At 51.8% G+C, this 20,670-nt stretch overlaps 1 protein-coding gene across 3 annotated transcripts in view; it reads right to left on the bottom strand.

Annotated features, from left to right (window-relative positions):
• LRP4 (LDL receptor related protein 4) overlaps nucleotides 1-2,840 on the bottom strand; it is a 71,579-nt gene extending 68,739 nt beyond the window's left edge. For all 3 annotated transcript variants that reach the window (XM_029059978.1, XM_029059979.1, XM_029059980.1), the window contains exon 1: nucleotides 2,639-2,840. In XM_029059978.1, coding sequence (XP_028915811.1) covers nucleotides 2,639-2,729 — 91 coding nt within the window. In that variant the 5' untranslated portion in view covers nucleotides 2,730-2,840. The remainder of the gene's footprint in view (nucleotides 1-2,638) is intronic.
• Between the last annotated feature and the right edge of the window lie 17,830 nt (nucleotides 2,841-20,670).

Raw genomic sequence — 20,670 nt, 5'->3', positions numbered from 1 at the left:
ACAGAAGTGTGCCACTTTGACAGATTGGGAGAAAATGGTATAAATATCTTCTCGGCTGCTCGATCCGGAGGCGCTTCCGCTCCCACTTTCGCGTCCGCTAGGTGAATGCCTTAATCGATCCACGGTGTTTATTGAGCGCTTACTACGCGCAGAGCACCGTCCCGAGCGCTTGGGAGGACGGCGGCCTCCTCTTCGGTTTTCCCGGCACCAGCTCTTAGTCCCTTTCCTCTCCGCGACTTCCCCGCTCCGCTCGGGACCACTTCCTCGGGGACGAGCCGAAAGGGGAAACCCCGAAAAGCACAGCTGTCCCTTTAAGGGGCCCGTTCGGAGGGATGAGCAGCTGCATTCCTACCCGGCCGGGGCTGCTGTCCCAACACGCCAGAAAGCCTGCAAATAACCTGCCAACAGAGAGCCCGGGAGGGGGAGAGCGCAGCGCGGAGAGGACGCGAGGAATCCACCGAAACTCCGGCTCCTCTGGGAGGAGAGCCCAGCGTGGAGGCGGCGAGCTGGGAGAGGGGAGGGAAAAAGGAGCCATTTGAAGTCCGGGAAGCATTTTGACACTAGATCTGGGCTCTTGGGTAACTTCGTTTGGGATCTTGAGGGCTGGGGGCGCCAGCCCTGGGGGAGCTCGCCTACTCCGGAGTCGGTCGGTCGGATATATCGAGCGCTCAGCGTGAGCAGGGCACTGCCCTGATCTCTGGGGAGAGTACGCTAGGGCAGCCAACAGACACGTTCCCTGCCCACAACGAGCTTACAGTCTAGAGAGATCGGTTTGAAGATCGGGGAGTCTTCAGACCCGGGGAAGGGCAAGGTGAGCCCCAGAAACTCCCACTCCACGGTGAGGAGGCAGGGGTGAGGGGGACGGGGGACGGCGGCCCGGCTGAGGCTTTTCCCCACTCCCTTAGCCGAGCGGGGGCCGGCGGAGCGGGGGCCGGCCGGGAGGCGGGCAGGGCGACGCCGGGGAGAGATCAAAGCTGGCCGGGCACAGAGCACAGCCAGCTGTGGAGGCCGGGCGTGCACACGCCGCCCCGGCTGCTGCAGGGAGCAGACGCCACTGGAGCCCGCGGTCACACACAACAGTCACTTACAGGCCCCCAAACAAGTTATTAATATGGAGCAGATGAAGCAACAGTTCCGCTTCCATCACGTCCCACTTAACTCGTGGGCCAAAGGCCCACTGTGCTAGGGGCCCTGGCAACTGCATTCGGGAGCTGTAGTCCTCCCCAACTGGGGAGAGGTCCAATCTCCTCCTCCCCTACCTCCCTCCAAGTTTCTCTCTGTCCCTCATCTCTCTCTTGCTCTCATTTCTCTCTCATCTCTTCTGCCTCCAGCTCTCATTTCCCTCTCATCTCTCTCTCTTCTGCCTCCATCTCTCGTTTCTCTCTCATTCTCTCTTCTCTCCATTCTCTTTCTCTCTTCTCTCATTCTTTCTTCTCTCTGCTCTCTCATTCTCCTTCCCTCTTCTCTCTGATTCTTTCTTCTCTCTCCTTCTCCTTCCCTCTTCTCTCCCCTTCTCCTTCCCTCTTCTCTCTGATTCTTCTCTCTCCTTCTCCTTCCCTCTTTTCTCTGATTCTTTCTTCTCTCTCCTTCCCTCTTCTCTCTCCTTCTTTCCTCTCATTCTCTCATTCTTTTTCTCGTCTCTTTCCCCATTCTTTCTCTCTCTCTTATTCTCTCTCATTCCCTTTCTCCCTCTCTCATCTTTTTGTCTCTCTCTCATTTCTCTCTCATTCTCTTTCTCCCTCACCTTTCTGTCTCTCTCTCATTTCTCTCTCATTCTCTCCTCCCCCCTCTCACCTTTCTGTCCATCTCCTTTCCCTCTCAGTCTCTTCCTCTCCTCTCTCCCCGAATCCTCTCTCATTCCCTTTCTCCTCCCATTTCTCTTTTCCCCCCATTCACGGCTCTTTCCCCTGTGGAGGCGCGAAGGGAGAGATTCGCCCCCGACCCCCACAGGATCCACATCCCCGCCAAGGGGAGATGCTCCCAGGGGTCGTCAGTGAAGGGCCCCGAGGGTGGGGAAAGTGTCCTGGGGTGTCCCTAGGCACGAGAGCCCTAAACTCTGAGCGAAACGTCCCGTCGAGCCGATCCACCGCCATCTCTTAAGAGCCGGGGGTGGGGGGACCCTCCAGAGATCACAGAAGTAGTTGGGGGCCGCCTTCCCCTTTCTCCCGGCCACGAGGAGCGTGGCTCAGTGGAACGAGCCCGGGCTCGGGAGTCAGAGGTCGTGGGTTCTAATCTCGTCCGCTGGGCGGCCTCGGGCAAGTCACTTTCTGGGCCATCGGTGACTTCGTCTGGAAAACGGGGATGGAGACGGCGGGCCCCACGTGGGACAACCTGATGACCCTGTACCCCCCCCCCCCCGCCTCCGGCGCTTAGAACAGTGCTCGGCACGTAGTAAGCGCTTAACAGATACCATCGTTGCGATGATGATTATAAGCCCAAAGCCCCCCGTCGCTGCTCCCCGGCAAGGGGACTGGCTTCTGAAGGCGAAGGGGGGAAGGGGGATCTCCAGGGGAGGCCTCGGGTCGTCCGTCCCTCTGTCGGACGGGGCCGCAGGACCGGCAGGGACCCGGACAACTTTTCCTTTTTCGCTTTTTTGCCTTTTTTTCCTTCCCGGGCGGGGGGCGGGGGCGCGTCTTACCGTGCGCGCAGAGCAGCGCTCCGAGCAGCAGCAGCAGGAACGGCCGCGGTGGAGGAGGAGGGGGAGGAGGGGAGACCCCCGGGAGCCGCATGGTGGTCCGGAGCCCCCCGGAGCCCCCCGGAGCCCCCCGGAGCGTGGACGGACGGACGCCGCCGCTCCTGCGGCTCCGGTTCTGGCTCCCGCTGCTGCTCCTGCTCCCGCTGCGGCTGCAGCAGAGGCGGAGGGGGCGGCGGAGCCCCGCGCCTCGGCCGGGCACCGGCGGGCGGACCCGGGACCCCACCGGAACGCCCCCGGAACGCCCCCCGGAACGCCCCCCCCCCCCGCTCCCAGACCGGGACCCGCCCCCAGAACGACCCCTCCCCCCGAACCGGCCCCGCCCCCCCGAGCCGGCCCCGCCCCCAGAATAATAATAATAATAATATTGGTATTTGTTAAGCGCTTCCTATGCGCAGAGCACTGTTTGAAGCGCTGGGGGAGATGTTGCAGGGCCATCAGGTGGTGCCACGTGGGGCTCACGGTTTTTATCCCCATTTTACAGAGGAGGGAACTGAGGCCCGGAGAAGTGAAGTGACTCGCCCACAGTCACCCAGCTGACAAGGGGCAGAGCCGGGCTTCGAACTCAGGACCTCTGACTCCCAAGCCCAGGCTCTTTCCACTAAGCCACGCTGCTTCTCTACACGCCCCCCCAGGAGAGGCCACTCCCCCCCAACCGACCCCTCCCCCAGATCAGGCCCCGCCCCCAGAGCAGGCCCCAGCCCCCAGAACAATCATAATAATGATGTTGGTATTTGTTAAGCGCTTCCTATGTGCAGAGCACTGTTCTAAGCGCTGGGGAGGATACAGGGTGATGAGGTTGTCCCACGTGGGGCTCACAGTCTTAGTCCCCATTTTACAGAGGAGTTATAAGTTGGTATTTGTTAAGCGCTTCCTATGTGCCGAGCACTGTTCTAAGCGCTGGGGTAGACATAGGGGAATCAGGTCGTCCCACGTGGGGCTCACAGTCTTAATCCCCATTTTACAGATGAGGGAACTGAGGCACGGAGAAGTGAAGTGACTCGCCCACAGTCACACAGCCGACAAGTGGCAGAGCTGGGATTCGAACTCACGAGCCCTGACTCCAAAGCCCGTGCTCTTTCCACTGAGCCACGCTGCTTCTCCATCACTGAGGCCCAGAGAAGGGAAGTGACCTGCCCACAATCGCACAGCTGACAAGGGGCAGAGCTGGGATTCGAACTCAGGACCTCTGACTCCCAAGCCCAGGCTCTTTCCACTAATAATAATACTAATGTGGGTATTTGTTAAGCGCTTCCTATGCGCAGAGCACTGTTCGAAGCGCTGGGGGAGACCCAGGGTCATCAGGTGGTCCCACGTGAGGCTCACCGTTAATCCCCATTTTACAGAGGAGGGAACTGAGGCCCAGAGAAGTGAAGTGACTGGCCCACAGTCACCCAGCTGACAAGGGGCAGAGCCGGGATTCGAACCCATGACCTCTGACTCCCAAGCCCGGGCTCTTTCCACTAAGCCACGCTGCTTCTCTACACGCCCCCAGAAGAGGCCACTCCCCCAGAACCGGCCACGCCCCCAGACCAGGCCACGCCCCCGAAAGAGGTCCCACCCCCAAGGCAGGCCCCGCCCCCAGAGAAGGCCCCGCCCCCAGAAGAGGCCACGCCCCATATCAGACCACGCCCACAGAAAAAGGCTCCGCCCCCGACCAGGACACTCCCCCAGAAGAAGCCACGCCCCCGCTCGAGGCCCCGCCCTCCAGCGCTGGCCCCGCCCCCATGGCTCCCGGAGCAGGCCCCGCCCCCTCATCAGACCACGCCCCCAGAAGAGGCCCCGCCCCTGGAGCAGGGCCACGCCCCCAGAGCAGGCCACGCCCCCATAGAAGGTCCCGCCCCGTCTCAGGCCCCGCCCCTTCCCTGCCCCTCCCTCCCCCCAGGCCTCGCTCCCCGCCCCCCAAGATTTAGGCCCCGCCCACAACCCCCTTAGGCCGCAAACCCCTCATTAGTACAGCCCTCTGCACCTACTGAGTGCTCAATAAATATGAATGAATGCATGAATGCATGCATGAATGAATGAATGCATGAATGAATGAATGAATGAATGAATGAGCTCGGGCCCCGCCCCCGGCTGCCAGGGTGCGCGCCCATGCCCCCCACCCCCACGTGACTGTGGGGGGGAGTGGACGGGGGGGGGTTCCTCTCTTGTCCCCCCCACCCTCCCGGAACATTTGCCTTTTTGGCCCTTTCTACCAAACAGTAATCATAACGGGGGTATTTGTTAATAATGATAATGTTGGTATTTGTCAAGCGCTTCCCAGGTGCAGAGCACTGTTGTAAGCGCTGGGGGAGATACAGGAGGCTCACAGTCTTCATCCCCATTTTCCAGATGAGGTCACTGAGGCCCAGAGAGGTGAAGTGACTTGCCCTCAGTCCCAAAGCTGACGTGGCGGAGCCGGGATTCGCACCCGTGACCTCTGACTCCCAAGCCCGGGCTCTTTCCACTGAGCCACGCTGCTTCTCGAGCGCTTACTATGTTCAAAGCACTGTTCTAAGCGCTGGCGGGGGGATGCAAGGCGTTCAGGTTGTCCCACGTGGTGCTCACCGTTTTTAATCCCCGTTTTCCAGATGAGGGAACTGAGGCCCAGAGAGGTGAAGTGACTTGCCCACAGTCCCACAGCTGGCAAGCGGCAGAGCCGGGATTCGAACCCCTGACCTCTGACTCCCAAGCCCGGGCCCTTCCCACTGAGCCGCGCTGCTTCTCAAAGCGCTTCCTAATAACTGCGATTCAGCCCCACCTTCCCCCCAGGCCAGAATTTTCAGAGAGATGGAAAAATGCGTCCAAGGTCAAGTGATAAATCAGTGGCGGAGCCAATGTTCATCATAATAACGGTGGTATTTCTTAAGCGCTTACTGCGTGCCAAGCACCGTCCTAGGGGCTGGGGTAGATAGAAGGTCATCGGGTCGTCCCACGTGCCCACAGTCACCCAGCAGACGAGTGGCGGAGCGGGGATTAGAACCCACGACCTCAAACTCCCAAGCCCTGGCGCTGGAAGAGCACGGGACTTTGTGGCTACTATATCCCCTTCCCATCTATTTTACCTTTCCCTTCTCCCCCTCTCATTTTTTTCCTTTTCCCCCCCTCACCATTCCACGCCCCTACGAGGATTTCCCTCCGTCCTTCAGATAGATCGACTTCTACTTTTCAAGATCCTCCCCCATTTCTCTGCCCTCTCTGGGGTCCTACGGCTCATTTCTCTGTCATCGCTACTTCTCGGTTGGGATCGGCTGCAAATTCCATTATGGTCCTCTCGCTGACGAAGACGTAACGGCAAAAAGGATCCCACCTGGTGTCTGTGGTCCGTCTCCCCCTCTAGACTCCAAGCCCGTTGTGGGCAGGGAAAGTGTCTATCAAACTCTCCCGAGCACTCAGCACAGTGCTCTGCACACGGGGAGCGCTCGGTAAGAGAAGAAGCAGCATGGCTCAGTGGAAAGAGCACGGGCTTTGGAGTCAGACATCATGGGTTCGAATCCCCGCTCTGCCACTTGTCAGCTGTGTGACTGTGGGCGAGTCACTTCACTTCTCCGGGCCTCAGTGACCTCATCTGTCAAATGGGGATTACCTGTGAGCCTCACGTGGGACGACCTGATCCCCCTGTATCTCCCCCAGCGCTTAGAACAGTGCTCGGCACATAGTAAGCGCTTTACAAATACCTACATTATTAAATAGGAGTGATCGGTGGGTCAAAGAAGAGAATACTAAACTAGAAATCTGAAGACTCCTTTCTTATTGCTTTCTATGCCTTTCAGTAGCAAACTTATTGCGGCAATCTGAAGTGAAGAGAAATGGTTTTACGTCCCAAGAAGCAGCGTGGTTTAGTGGAAAGAGCCCGGGCTTGGGAGTCAGAGGTCGTGGGTTCTAATCGCGCTCCGCCGCTTGTCTGCTTGGACAAGTCACTTCACTCCTCTGTGCCTCAGTTCCCTCATCTGGAAAATGGGGATGAAGACTGTGAGCCCCGCGTGGGACGACCTGATGACCTTGCATCTCCCCCAGTGCCTAGAACAGTGCTTGGCACGTAGTGAGCGCTTAACAGATACCAACATTATTATTATGATCATTAGCTCTGCCACCGATTTACTGTGTGACCCTGGACACATTTTTCGATCTCTCTGAAATCTAGTTGCTCTCTTTGAAAACTCCCCCTTCTCTCTCAAACATATTTGTATTTTTTTGTCTGTTGATCAAAATAATTGATTATTGATAAAAACCACTACTGCCGTTCTCTAGTGTTCCTGCGTCGCCTTGCATAGAGCATATTAGACATAAGACCTGATTAGGCTAGCATCCCCATAGCAACCCGGATTTCGGCTTTGTTTTTTTCCCCGTTTAGCTTGCAACCCGAAGGCAGCCATGGTGTAGGATTAGCCGTTTAAGGCAACGTGGGGATCCTCTCTGGAAAAAAAACCCAACAAAACTATCTGGCCTTTCCGGTTGAGGCTATTTCGACTCCAGTGAAAATTTCCCCAAATCCTTGCAAATGTCAGAAAAGGGAAATCGATTAGTAAGGCGATAAGAGAGAGGTTTAATTCCCCGCTTCTCCCCATCCCTACGTAGTGTCAGAATTTCCATTACATTTTATTTCTTTCGGGGACCCCCTATCCGACCCCTCGCGAACTCGGAGAACCGGGCATTAATAGACTCTGAACGCCAACGACGGGTTCCATTCCTCTGATTTCAGCTTGAGAGGCTGCGGGTCTGCTCCTCTGCCGCTCGTCCGCCTTCCGTGGTAGCTATTTTGTGGAAAGAGCGAGCTCGCACACCCACACGCACACGATGCTGTGAGTTACTGGGAATATCAAAAGGCAGAAACGGAGCTGAACTCACGGTCCCCTCCCGGGTCACCCCCCGGGCTGAGCTAAGCCTTGGCTGTCAGAAACCGTTCTGGTGCCAGGAGTTCCGAGCGATATTTATTTTTGACCAGGCCTTTTAGGCTTTCTCTTCGGGAGTGCGACCTCCTGAAAAACGCCCTGCCAGGCCCGGCTGTTTCTCTCCCTTGCAGTCTTCCAAAGACACATGCCAATGAGAAAAGATCGCTCGCTGGGGGCTGGGGCCGGCACGGAGATCGTAGAGAAGTTAACATTTTTGGAAAGCACAGAGAAACGAACACTCTTTTCCAAGTGGGGACTCCCAAGGGCTCGTATAAGTCAGGACCGTCCTCTCCTTTACTCTCCCGGGGCAGCAGGAGAGGTTCGTTTCAGGAACCAGAGTGACGTGCCGACGTCGGTGACTCGTCTTCACCCTTTATTGAATCGGGCAGATGAATCCGGGCCAAGGACACGACAGTGGCCAAGGACTGGGGCGGAGTGGGGATTAACTGCGAGGGGTTGTGTCATTCACGCTGCCAACTTGAGAGCAGGCAGTGGGGAGTTATTCGAGGGGCGGGCGTTCCTTTACGTCTGCCCGGCTGCTCCACTTTCTAGCTTCAAGCCACTTCTTGGCTCAGAACCAGTTGGAGCAGAAGGGTAAAGCAACTTCCAGGAGCCGATCAATCCAACACAGCTCACCTGGTCACCAGGATTTTCCAGTCTGCTCCTTGGGTTCCTGGAGACGAGGGCCCCGAGCTGTTATTCAATTCTACCAAGAGTTAATCTAAATAGCTGGGGATTAGGACAGAGAGGGAGAGAGTGAGTCAAAGAGGCAGGTGGGAGCCCTAGAACTTGCTGGAGTCTTAGAGCAAAGATGATTTCAGTGTGACTTGAATTTTTATGAAGAGGAAACTGGAAAGAAAATATCTAAAAGATGCCACCTCCAAACTTCCAACTCCCGGGCCTCTAAGAAGGTTCTGCATAAGTGCCATCTTCTCTTAGGAATCACTCGCTTTGTCAGATAAGCGTCGAAAAAGAGGGGAAAACATTCCTACCGACCTCTTAGCGAAGACTAGACTGTGAGACTGTGAGCCCCCTGGGGAACAGGGACCGCGTCCAACCTCATTTACTTGTTTCTAGTCCAGTGCTTAGAACCGTGCTTGACACACGGTAAGCTCTTGAGAAATACCATTATTATTATCATGTTTAGAGGGACGCAATGGAGTATAAAGATAGGCAAATAAGGGCTGGTAAGAGTGCTTACGTGCTTCGTTGGCATGGAAGTGCCGAAATTCATTCATTCAAGCGTATTTATTGAGCACTTACTATGTGCAGAGCACTGTACTAAGCGCTTGGAATGTACAATTCGAGACGGCAGCCGGGGATCTAAAATGGAGAAATTAGAAATTATTTGGGAAGGTCTCCTGAAAGAGATGTAATTTCAGAAGTGCTTTGAAGGTGGGGAGCGCGAGCGGTCTGTCGGATATAATAATAATGATGACGACGATGGCATCTGTTTAGCATTTACTATGTGCCGGGCACAGTAGCAGGCACTGGGATGGATACGAGAAAATCAAGTTGGACGTAGTCCCCGTTCCACATGGGCTCTTTGTCTCAATCTCCCTTTTACAGATGAGGTAACCGAGGCCCAGCGTAGTGAAGTGTCTTGCCCACGGTCACCCAGCAGACAAGTGGTGGAGGCAGGATTAGAACCCATGACCTTCTGGCTCCCGGGCCCGTGCTCTATCCACTACATCATGAAGGGGGAGGGGGTCCTGGGCAAGATGTAGGGTCATGAACAAGAGGTCTCAGGAGAGATAAGAACAGGATGCAGTGAGTAGTTTGAACGAAGAGGAACAAAGAGTGAAATCTGAGGTGCAGTGGAAGAAGAAATTGTGTGCTAGAAGCAGCATGGCTTATTGGAAAGAGCGGGGACCTGGGAGTCAGAAGGACCTGAGTTCTAATCCTGGCTCTGACACTTTTCTGCTGGGTGACCTTGAGCACGTCATTTAATTTATCTGTGCATCAGTTACCTCATCTGTAAGATAATAATAATAATGATGGTGTTTGTTAAGCGCTTACTATGTGCAAAGCACGGTTCTAAGTGCTGGTGGGGATACAAGGTGATGAGGTTGTCCCACTTGGGGCACACAGTCTTCATCCCCATCTGACAGATGAGGGAACTGAGGCACAGAGAGGTCAAGTGACTGGGAGTTTAATACCGTGAACCCATGTGGGACTTGGACAGTGTTTAACCCGATTAGCTTGTATCTACCCCGGGGGCTCATTGTAGTGCCTGACGCGTAATAAGCGCTTAACGAAGACCATAAAAAAAGAAAGCAGATAAGTAGGAGGGAGAGAGAGCTGATTTGAGTCAGTGCTCATGAATTTCTGCTGGATGTGGAGTGGAGTGGATAACCCTTAGAGGTTTTCGAGGACTGGGGAGAAGTCGGCCAAACCGTGTTTTAGAAAAATGACTGAGGCAGAACGGCAAAGTATGGACAGGAGAAGGGAGAGGTTGGAGGCAGGCGGACCGGCGAGTTGGTTGATGGAAAAGTCAAGCCAAAATTTTGGATCAGTGAAGTGGATGCTTCTGGAAATGCTGAGGAAGAAGAACCAGTGGGATTTATGACAGACTGAATATAGGAGTTGAAAGAGGGGAGGAGTCAAGGATAATGCCACGGTCGTGAGCTTCAGAGATGGTGGCGCTGTCAAGTGTGAGGGGAAGGTTAGGTGGAGGAAGAGATTTTGGAGGTAAGATGAAGAGTTGAACTTGGGATATGTCGAGTATGGGCTCCCCAAGAGTATTCAGGGTGAGATGTCCTGGAGGCAGGAGAAAATTTAAGACTAAAGGGGAGAGTGGACAGGGCTAGGGAGGTAGATCTGGGAGTCATCTGCAGCGTGGAAGAGCTATGGGAGTGGAAGAGCTCCCCAGAGGAGTGAGTGTAAATTGAGAAGAAAAGGGGACCCGGAACGGAGCCATGAGCAAAAAGGAAGAGCCAGTGAAAGAGACGGAAAAAAACGGGCCGGAGAGTTAAGAAGAGAACCAGGAGAGAGAACTCTGTCAGAAGAACCAAATTTTGAAAGTGTTGTCTAGGGGAGGTGAGTGTTCTTCAGTATCGAAGGCAGCAGAGAGGTTGAGGAAGGTTAGGCCAGAGTAGAATCCATTAGATTTGGCAGGAAGGAGGACGTTAGCGACCTCAGAGAGAGTGGTCATAGCTGAGGAAATGGGGTGGAAACCAGACTGTAGAGAGTCAAGAGGGAAGTTGGGGGTGAGGAAGCGGAGGCATCTCACTCAAGACGTTCGGAGAGGAATCGGAAGAGGATTAGGGCAATAACAGCTGGATCATCACCATCTGAATCGTTATCAGTGATATTTATTGAGCATTTACCATGTGCAGGGATGGATGGGGCAGTGGAGTCCAGAGAAGGGTTTTTTGCTGTTGTCTGTTTCAGGCAAGGGAGACATGGGTGAGTTTGAAGGCAGAGAGGAAGGAGACAGAGAATTAGGGGTTGTCCGCGGCAGTCCGGGAGGGTCCTGCCCTAGTGAGGCATTGCGGGGGTCCCACGTGCCACTTCATTTACCTCTTCAAGGTCCGCTTCTATCCACAAACAATAGAGCATTTTCTTAAGGAACGATCCAGGAATCAGGCGTTATCAATCCATCGTATTTATTTAATGCTTACCGGGGGCGGTCGAACAATCTATCGATCGATGGTATTTATTGACCTATTACACGCAGCCTCTCAGGGTGGCACCTGGAGAGTTTGCAGTTCTCTCCCAGTCTCGACTACGGGCGGGAAAGTCAAGCAGAGGCCGGTCCATTCCTGGCGTGGGCAGTAGCTAGCGAGTGGAAGGCCACCCGCTACAAGTCAAAACTCACCCGCGCTGGCCAGCAGCGGCACGGGAGAGAGTCGAGGGTGGAGACTCAAGTTGACTGCATGGAAGGAGGTGACGGGAAACCGCGTCCGTATTTTTACCAAGAAAGCTGTACGGATCCACTACGAGAACGATTGCAGATGGAGAGTGGGGCGTTCCGGGAGAGGTGCGTCCGTGGTGTCGCTACGGGTGGGAAACGACTCGACGGCAAAAGACAAGACGAGGCGAAACTACCCTGCCCGGACCTGGCTTCAATATTAGGTTCGGCTTCAAGGCTCTTGACCAGCTCTCTCTTTTTTTACCTGCCGGAAGGTGACACGGCCTAGTGGAAAGAGCGGAGGACTGTGTCCAACCCAATTTGCTTGTATCCACCCCATTGCTCCCCCTAGACTGAAAGTTCATTAAGGTCAGGGAGTGTGTCTGTTTGGTGTTGTGTTTCACTCTGCCAAGCGCTCAGTACAGTGCTCTGCACACAGTAAGCACTCAAGTACCATCGACTGACTGGCTGGAAGTCAGGAGACCTGGGTTCCAGGCCTGGCTCTGCCACTTGCCTTCAGGGTGATCTCGAGCAAGTTACCTAAGTTCTCTGGGCCTCAGTTTCCTCATTTGTAAAAATAAGGGTACAATACCCATTCTCCCTCCCTCTTAATGATGTTGGTATTTGTTAAGTGCTTACTATGTGCAGGGCACCGTTCTAAGCGCTGGGGTAGATACAGGGTAATCAGGTCGTCCCACGTGAGGCTCACCGTTAATCCCCATTTTACAGACGAGGTCACTGAGGCACAGAGAAGTTAAGTGACTTGCCCACAGTCACACAGCTGACAAGTGGCGGGACCGGAGTCGAACCCATGACCTCTGACTCCGAAGCCCAGGCTCTTTCCACTGAGCCACGCTGCCTCTGTGAGCCCTGTGTAAGACAGGGATCGTAACTGATCTGTTTATCTTGTGCCCACCCCAGAGTTTGGCACGCAGTAAGTGTTTAATCAACACCATCATCGCGATTATTATCATTACGTATCTGCTCCCTTCACCAGCTACTCTTCGGCTGGCATCACCTTCGCATTATGCTTCTCTCTGAACCCTTCTGCAACCAGACTATTGTAAATTTCCTTTGCCTTGTCTGGAACCGTCTCCCCTTTCAACTCTGCCAGCTCACAACTCTTCCCAGCTTCAAAGCCCACCTTTAAGCCCGCCTCCTCCGGGACTATTCCACAGTTGGTTTCCTCCAGTCTAGGCTTTATTATCCCCACGCTGACTTTAGCGCTTATGTAGACGTATTTATTTTTAGAATTTACCGTAGGTGTAGATCTATCCTAGACTGCAAGGTCCTTGTGGGCAGGGAAAGTGCCCAACAACCCTGTTGTACCGTACCCTCTCAAGTGCTCAGTACAGTGCTCTGCACATCGTAAACGCTCTACTAACTACCACTGATTGATCTATGTACTCTGTTCATTTACGATCCTGTGGTCCCTCCCACCTTTGGGAAAATTGGGGTTATTAACAATCAATCAATCGATATTATTTATGGAATACCTACTGTGTGCTAAGCACCTGGGCAAGTACACTGGAGGTACTTACCCGCTTGTTTAGTGACTGGAGTTTTTCGGGTCCATTTTTGACTTCTTATTCAGTCAGGGTCTTGGGATGATTTCCATTTTCTGATTATTTAGTGGCAAAAAAATTATAGCATCTCCCGCCCGGTAAACAGCTGTGGATGTATTTCCCAGCCCTCGCTCTCAAAACACCCCCAAAAGGAACCAGATCCTATAAAAAAAAAAAAAATCTGAGATATTATGGGATTCTTCTTCTCCCATCCTTTTCTTCTTCTTAACCTTTTGGAAGTTAAGCTTTTCTTAAGAAACCCCCAGGTTCCTGTATATCATTCAGGTCGGCTGATTTATATAAATTCAAATGTCTTCCTTTTGCTGGCTTCTCAATAGTAATTCCTTCCAGATTTATTATGCTATATTCATATGAAAAGTCTTTATTACTTCCAACTTGTCCAAAATTAGTTTATTCGTTTCTCTTGCTGAAGACGGATTTTGAAATTTAGTCATTCAGCATAAATTTCAAGACCCACATTTCTTACTTGCTATTTTGCCTTTAGCGGTTTTCTGCTGGATGAATGGATAAAAGCCTATCCTGGTTTCTCCAACCTGTTTCGCCAGCATTAATCTGCATTTCCTTTCCCTTATCATTTTCCCGAGATCTTTCAAATTCTTGCAGAAGATGCTTATTGATCACTTTTGCTTTTCCTCCATTTCCCGTAAATGTTCTCCTCTTTCCAATTCTGAACTGCCTTACTCTGTAGCTACAGCAGCAGTGATCTTGCCCTTCGTTGATGTTTTTCTAGGAAGAATTTGTACTCTGGACTGGTTTCTCCCTCAAGTCATCCTCTGATGGTGGTTCCCCTGGACTGTAAACTCACTGTGGGCAGGGAACACGTCTACCAACTCTGTTATATTGTATTCTCCCAACCACTTAGTGCAGCGCTCTGCTTGCAGTAAGTGCTCAATAAATCCGATCCGTCGATCCCCACACTGCAACGGCCCTTGATCCTAGACCAATCTGTCCTGTTTTCTCCTTTATGTGCAGCCTGGCCTTCGCTTGGAGGAGAAATCCATTTCAGGCAACTTCTTTCCTTTCAGATCCGTACAGTCGTCTTCACTGCTTCTTTAGCCAAGCCGGATTAGACTAGGACTAGCTAGATAATTGGAGAAGTATGTAGGGTTGCCATTTGATTTTCAGATGACTCCGCCAAAGCGGAAATGGAAACTCCCCCTCAGATATATTTTGCAATTTAGAAAACCCGAAAAAGTCACTGTTCCCCTTTCTTATCTTTAGTCCACAGGATCTTTTGCAGATATTTAACTGCGGTAATCCTTGGGTTTCTTTCCTGCCTGTATGCTAAGTGATTCACCCATATAAATAAGTGCCTCCATCACTTCAGAATTGTCATTGAGGACTTACGGTCATGCAATTTATGACAGAAGGGAAATACAAAAGCATCTGGTTCTTTTCAGAGGAGGGAAAAAAAGGCGGGGGGGTGGGGGGGCGGGGGGAGGTCACCATTTCTGCTTAAAAAGGTTTTAGTTTAGGGTTTTAAAACCCACCTAAATAAGACTCAAGATGGGCAGTCCAAGGCTCCTTAGATGACCCCTTTTCCCGCTCCAGGTATAACAACATCTCCACCGGATTGACCAAAGAGGTTGTTGGTTTTTTTTAACGGTGTTCGTTTTGTTAAGCGCTTACTCTGTGCCAGGTGTGTCCTGTGAGCTAGGTAGAAGATGATCACGTGGGACACAGACCGGGTCCCACGTGGGGCTCACGGTCTTAATCCCCATTTTATAGATGAGGTAACCGAGGCCCAGAGAGGTGAGGTGGCTCGCCCAAGGTCACTCAGCAGACAAGCGGCGGAGCAGGGATTAAAAAGCCAGGTTCCCTGACTCCCAGGCCCCTTCCCCTTCCACTACGCCACTGCTTCTCAAGAGTTTAGAGCTGAAGAAAGTCCTTGCAGAGTGGAAACCCTCGGAAGGGTTAGAGCCGCAAGGAGAGCCTACAAGTGACTCCAGAGAGGACATCTTGTTCTTATTTAGCTTGCTTTGAGTCATTAAAAGTCAGGCTCCACTAGTGGCTGAAACTTATCATTATTATAACCACAAATGGGTTAATGTCCAAACAAAGCTGTCTTCCCAGAACCGGTTCCCAGCCCCACCACACAACCACGGGAGAAACGGTCCCCGGGGCCCAGGCACCAAAGGTCCGACAAATATGCGCATGTCGAGTATCAGGGTCGGACTGGAAAATTTCCCGCTCTTGTCGTGGGACGTTCCAGCTCCTGCCTGGGCGGGGGCAAGAGCTCACGTAGAGGACGAAAAGAGAAAGGGAAGAAGAGAGAGGGGAAAGAAAAGAGAAGGAAAGGAGATCTGTCTCCCCGTCTCGACTCGAAGCTCGTTTAGGACGGGAATCTGTTTGGTGTTATATTGAAATGATAACAATAATGTTGGTATTTGTTAAGCGCCTACTATGTGCCGAGCACCGTTCTAAGCGCTGGGGTAGACACAGGGGAATCAGGTTGTCCCACGTGGGGCTCACAGTCTTCATCCCCATTTTACAGATGAGGTAACTGAGGCCCAGAGAAGTGAAGTGACTTGCCCACAGTCACACAGCTAAGTGGCAGAGCCGGGATTCAAACCCATGACCTCTGACTCCAAAGCCCGGGCTCTTTCCACTGAGCCACGCTGCTTCTCGTACTCTCCCAGATGCTTAGTACAGTGCTCTGCACAACTAAGCACGCGGTAAATACGAATGACCGACCGACTTGAGCGGAGAGCGCTGGCCTCAGAGTTGGGAGATCTGTGTTCAAATAATAATAACTGGGATATCTGTTAAGCGCTCACTATGTGCCGGGCACCGTAGTAAGCGTCGGGGTGGTTACAAGCAAATCGGGTTGGACACAGGCGCTGCACCTCACGGGGATCCAAATGGTAGCTCTCCCTCTGATGGAAGGGAGGCCGGGGGAAAGTGGCCCATCTTGCCGTTGGTTTATAATAATGTTAATAATAATGTTGGTATTTGTTAAGTGCTTACTATGTGCAGAGCACTGTTCTTAGAGCTGGGGGAGATACAGGGTCATCAGATTGCCCCACGTGAGGCTCACGGTTAATCCTCATTTTACAGATGAGGTAACTGAGGCACAGAGAAGTGAAGTGACTTGCCCACAGTCACACAGCTGACAAGCGGCAGAGCCGGGAGTCGACCCCGTGACCTCTGACTCCGAAGCCCAGGCTCTTTTCCACTTAGCCACGCTGCTTCCCACGCTGCTTCCGTTTATAAAATGGAGCGGGGGGGGGGGGGGGGGTCTCTCCTGGGGATGAATCCAGTGGGAGAAGGTTACAGAATTGGGTGAAATGACTGTTTTCTTCCCATCTCCAGAGTCTTCTTGAAATCCCAGTCAATCGATGGTATTTATTCATCACGGTCATTATCATCATCATCAACGGTGGCATTTACTGAGCCCTTACTGTGTGCAGAGCACTGTACTAAGCACATGGGAGAGCACAGTACGATAACGATGGCATTTGTTAAGGGCTTACTACGTGCACAGCGCTGTTCTAAGCGCCGGGGAGGATGAAAGGCGATCAGGTTGTCCCACGTGGGGCTCACAGTCTTCATCTTCATTTTACAGATGAGGGAACTGAGGCACAGAGAAGATAAGTGACTCGGTAGACACGTTCTCTGCCCACAGTGATCTTACGTGAGCGCTTGCTGTTTGCAGAGCACTGTACGAAGTAGCAGGGAGGGTACAGTACGATGGAGAACCGTACGGTGCTCTGCACACAGTAAGCGCTCAATAAATACGACCGAATGCATGAGTAGGAAATAACAATGTAATGATAATGTTGGTATTTGTTAAGCGCTTACTATGTGCAGAGCACTGTTCTAAGCCCTGGGATAGATACAGGGTAATCAGGTCGTCCCACGTGAGACTCACAGTTAATCCCCATTTTACAGATGAGGTAACTGAGGCACAGAGAAGTGAAGTGACTCGCCCACAGTCACACAGCTGACAAGTGGCAGAGCCGGGAGTCGAACCCATGACCGCTGACTCCGAAGCCCAGGCTCTTTCCACTGAGCCACGCTGCTTCCAGGGAAACACGATCCCTGCCCACAAGAAGCTTATTTTCCCCTGTTTAATTTCCACTTCCCCAGGTGTGTCAACCCAACAGCTATTCTTAACACAACCCGCCTGAGTACTTCCGTACCTCGTGTTACTTACTCTGATTTTGTCATTTATTTATTCATCTTTCCTTTAGTTTGCTTCTGCCAGCGGTTTCTTTGTTCTTCCTCCACCTCTCGGTGTTTGTGAATAATTAGGGCCTGGCTGTCCCGTTAGATTGAAAGATTTCCTGTGGGAGGTGGCCATACCTTTCACTGATATTGAACGCGTAGTACAGCGCTCTACACACACAGAGGTATTCAATAAATACTCCTGATGGATGGAAAAACATTCATTTATATACTATTACCATATTGAATAATTGGGGCATTTGTCAAGCGCTTACTATGTGCCAGGCACTGTCCTAAGCGCTGGCGTGGGTACGAGCTAATTGGGTTGGACACAGTCCCGGTCCCACGTGGGGCTCACAGCCTTAATCCCCATTTTCCAGATGAGGGAACTGAGGCCCAGAGAAGTGAAGTGACTTGCCCTAGGTCACAGAGCAGATAAATGGCAGAGCCGGGATTTAGAACACAGGTCCTTCCTGACTTCCGCACCTGTGCTCTCTGCACAGGCCCTCGTGGCTCGGTGGAAAGCGCACGGGCTTGGGAGTCAGAGGTCACGGGTTCGAACCCCGGCTCTACCACTTGTCAGCTGTGTGACTGTGGGCAAGTCACTTCACTTCTCTGGGCCTCCGCTCCCTCATCTGTAAAATGGGGATGAAGACTGTGAGCCCCAAGTGGGACAATCTAATCACCCCGTATCTCCCCAGTGTTTAGAACATTGCTCGGCACATAGTAAGCGCTTAACAAATACCAACGTTATTATTATCACTGATATTATTACTATCACTAGTAGTATTATTATTATAACAGAAGTAAAAGGAGTCATCCCATTCCTCAAAAAGATTACAGTCTAAGAGAGACGAGTGGACACAAACGGTCAAACATACAATAAACATATATACTATTCACCCGTAAAATGGGGATTCACCTGTAAAATGGGGCTTCGATTAGCCTATTCTTCCTCCAATTTAGACCGTGACTTTGTCCTCCCTGATCACCTTGCATTTATCCCAGTGCTTAGGACAGTGCTCGACACATAGGAAGCACTTAACAGACACAATAGCAATAATAAATAAAACAACCGATCCCCAGAGAAAACCAAAAGAAAGCAATTAAATAAGCATAAATTCACAAACGCAAGGATAACGCGAAACAGGAAGGTGGTGGAATAGTAAGGAATCATGATATCTGGAGAGATTGATCATTTTTAAAATGTTGGAATTTGTCTTTTCTTGGGGGATTTCTCTTGTCCCCACCTTCTAAAGATTCGGGACACCTGTGGTTGGTTTTTTCGGATCTCTCATGAGAGTGCCGTCATCGTCCCGTTCACTCTCCTCTCCAAACCAAGATGTGGATAGAGGGGAAGCAGCGTGGCTCAGTGGAAAGAGCCCGGGTTTCGGAGTCAGAGGTCATGGGTTCGACTCCCGGCTCCGCCACTTGTCAGTTGTGGGACTGTGGGCAAATCACTTCACTTCTTTGGGCCTCAGTGACCTCATCTGTAAAGCGGAGATTAACTGTGAGCCTCACGTGGGGCAACCTGATTACCCTGTATCTACCCCAGCGCTTAGAACAGTGTTCTGCACATAGTAAGCGCTTAACAAATACCAACATTGTTATGTAGCTAAATTCTGTGTCGATGCTGAAGCCCCATATCCCACATTAAAAGCTATAGCCTTTAGCCTTGCTAAAATTGTTGAATAGGTAAGTGTGACGATATAGCTGGCTAAATGCACCCTCGAACGAAGGTTTGAGGTTTCATTCGCTTATGAGACAATGCCATGATGAAGCAGCGTGGCTCAGTGGAAAGAGCCCGGGCTTGGGAGCCAGAGGTGATGGGTTCAAATCCCGGCTCTGCCCCTTGTCAGCTGGGAGACTGTGGGCAAGTCACTTCTCTGGGCCTCAGTGACCTCATCTGCAAAATGGGGATGAATAATAATGTTGGTATTTGTTAAGCGCTTCCTATGTGCAGAGCACTGTTCTAAGCGCTGGGGGGTAGATCCAGGGTCATCAGGTTGTCCCACGTGAGGCTCCCAGTTAATCCCCATTTTACAGATGAGGTTACTGAGGCCCAGAGAAGTTAAGTGACGAGCCTCACGTGGGACAACCTGCTTACCCTGTATCTACCCCAGCGCTTAGAACAGTGCTCTGCACATAGTGAGCGCTTAACAAATACCAACATTATTATTACAACTCCATTACCTAGAATCTGCATAGCAGTTTTCTTTTTCCAAAGCACCCTCACATCGATGATTGCATTTTATCCCCACTACATCCTTGTAGAGAAGCAGCGTGGCTTAGTGGCAAGAACACGGGCTTTGGGGTCGGAGGTCGTGGGTTCCAATCCCGCCTCTGCCGCTTGTCAGCTGGGTGACTTTGGGCAAGTCACTTCATTTCTCTGGGCTTCTGTTACCTCATCTGGAAAATGGGGATGAAGACCGTGAGCCCACGTGGGACAACCTGATTGCCCTGTATCTACCCCAGCGCTTAGAACGGTGCTTGGCACATAGTAAGCGCTTGACTAATCCCACAGTTATTATTCTTAAAGCAGACACAAAAAGTTTAAATAAAACCTGAAACTTTTGAAAGGTGAACGGGATTTTTATCCGATTAGAAAAATAATCCCCTCTAATTACTCCCTGAATTTTAGATCTGTATAAAAATATCCACGGAGTTCCTTAAATCCCGTAAAATCCACATCCTGATTCTCACTTCTGCCTCTGCCCCCACCCCAGCTCCTTTCTCTGATGCTATCAACTTTCAGAGCTTCGGCGAGACAGCTCGGTTGATGCGGACGCGGCATCCAACTGTCTGACTCTTTGATTTACTAAGCAGAAGAAGAGGGATTAGGGCCCCCGCTCACTTTCTTGGCCTTCCCATTCATCGTGTTTGGGTTGCGGCCAGGGGGCCCTGCCCTCTGCGGAGGTCGGGTCAGTAGCTGGGTCAATAGAAAGGGTGACCGCTACAAGAGTCCTGCTTTTCTTTTAAATAATAATAATAATGATGTTGGTATTCGTTAAGCGCTTACTCTGTGCAGAGCACTGTTCTAAGCGCTGGGGTAGATACAGGGTCTTCAAGTGGTCCCACGTGAGGCTCACAGTCTTCATCCCCATTATACAGAGGAGGTCACTGACGCCCGGAGAAGTGAAGTGACTTGCCCACAGTCACACAGCTGTCAAGAGGAGAGACAAATGCCAACATTATTATTATTATGATTATTATAAATACGATTGAATGAATGAATGAAAGGGGACCAGCAGAGATGATAATAATAATAATGATATTAGTTAGGCACTTACCATGTGCCACTGTTCTAAGCACTGGGGTAGATTCAGTAGTATTTATTTATTTATTCAATAGTATTTATTGAGCGCTTACTATGTGCAGAGCACTGTACTAAGTGCTTGGGATGAACAGGTCTGCAACAGATAGAGACGGTCCCTGCCGTTTGACGGGCTTACAGTCTAATCGGGGGAGAGGTCATCAGGTTGGGCACAGTCCCTGTCC

Source organism: Ornithorhynchus anatinus, chromosome 3 (assembly GCF_004115215.2).
Source record: "Ornithorhynchus anatinus isolate Pmale09 chromosome 3, mOrnAna1.pri.v4, whole genome shotgun sequence".
NCBI classification, from domain to species: domain Eukaryota; kingdom Metazoa; phylum Chordata; class Mammalia; order Monotremata; family Ornithorhynchidae; genus Ornithorhynchus; species Ornithorhynchus anatinus.
Note: the sequence above shows the minus strand (reverse complement) of the source record. Positions and strands in the feature narration are given on the sequence as shown.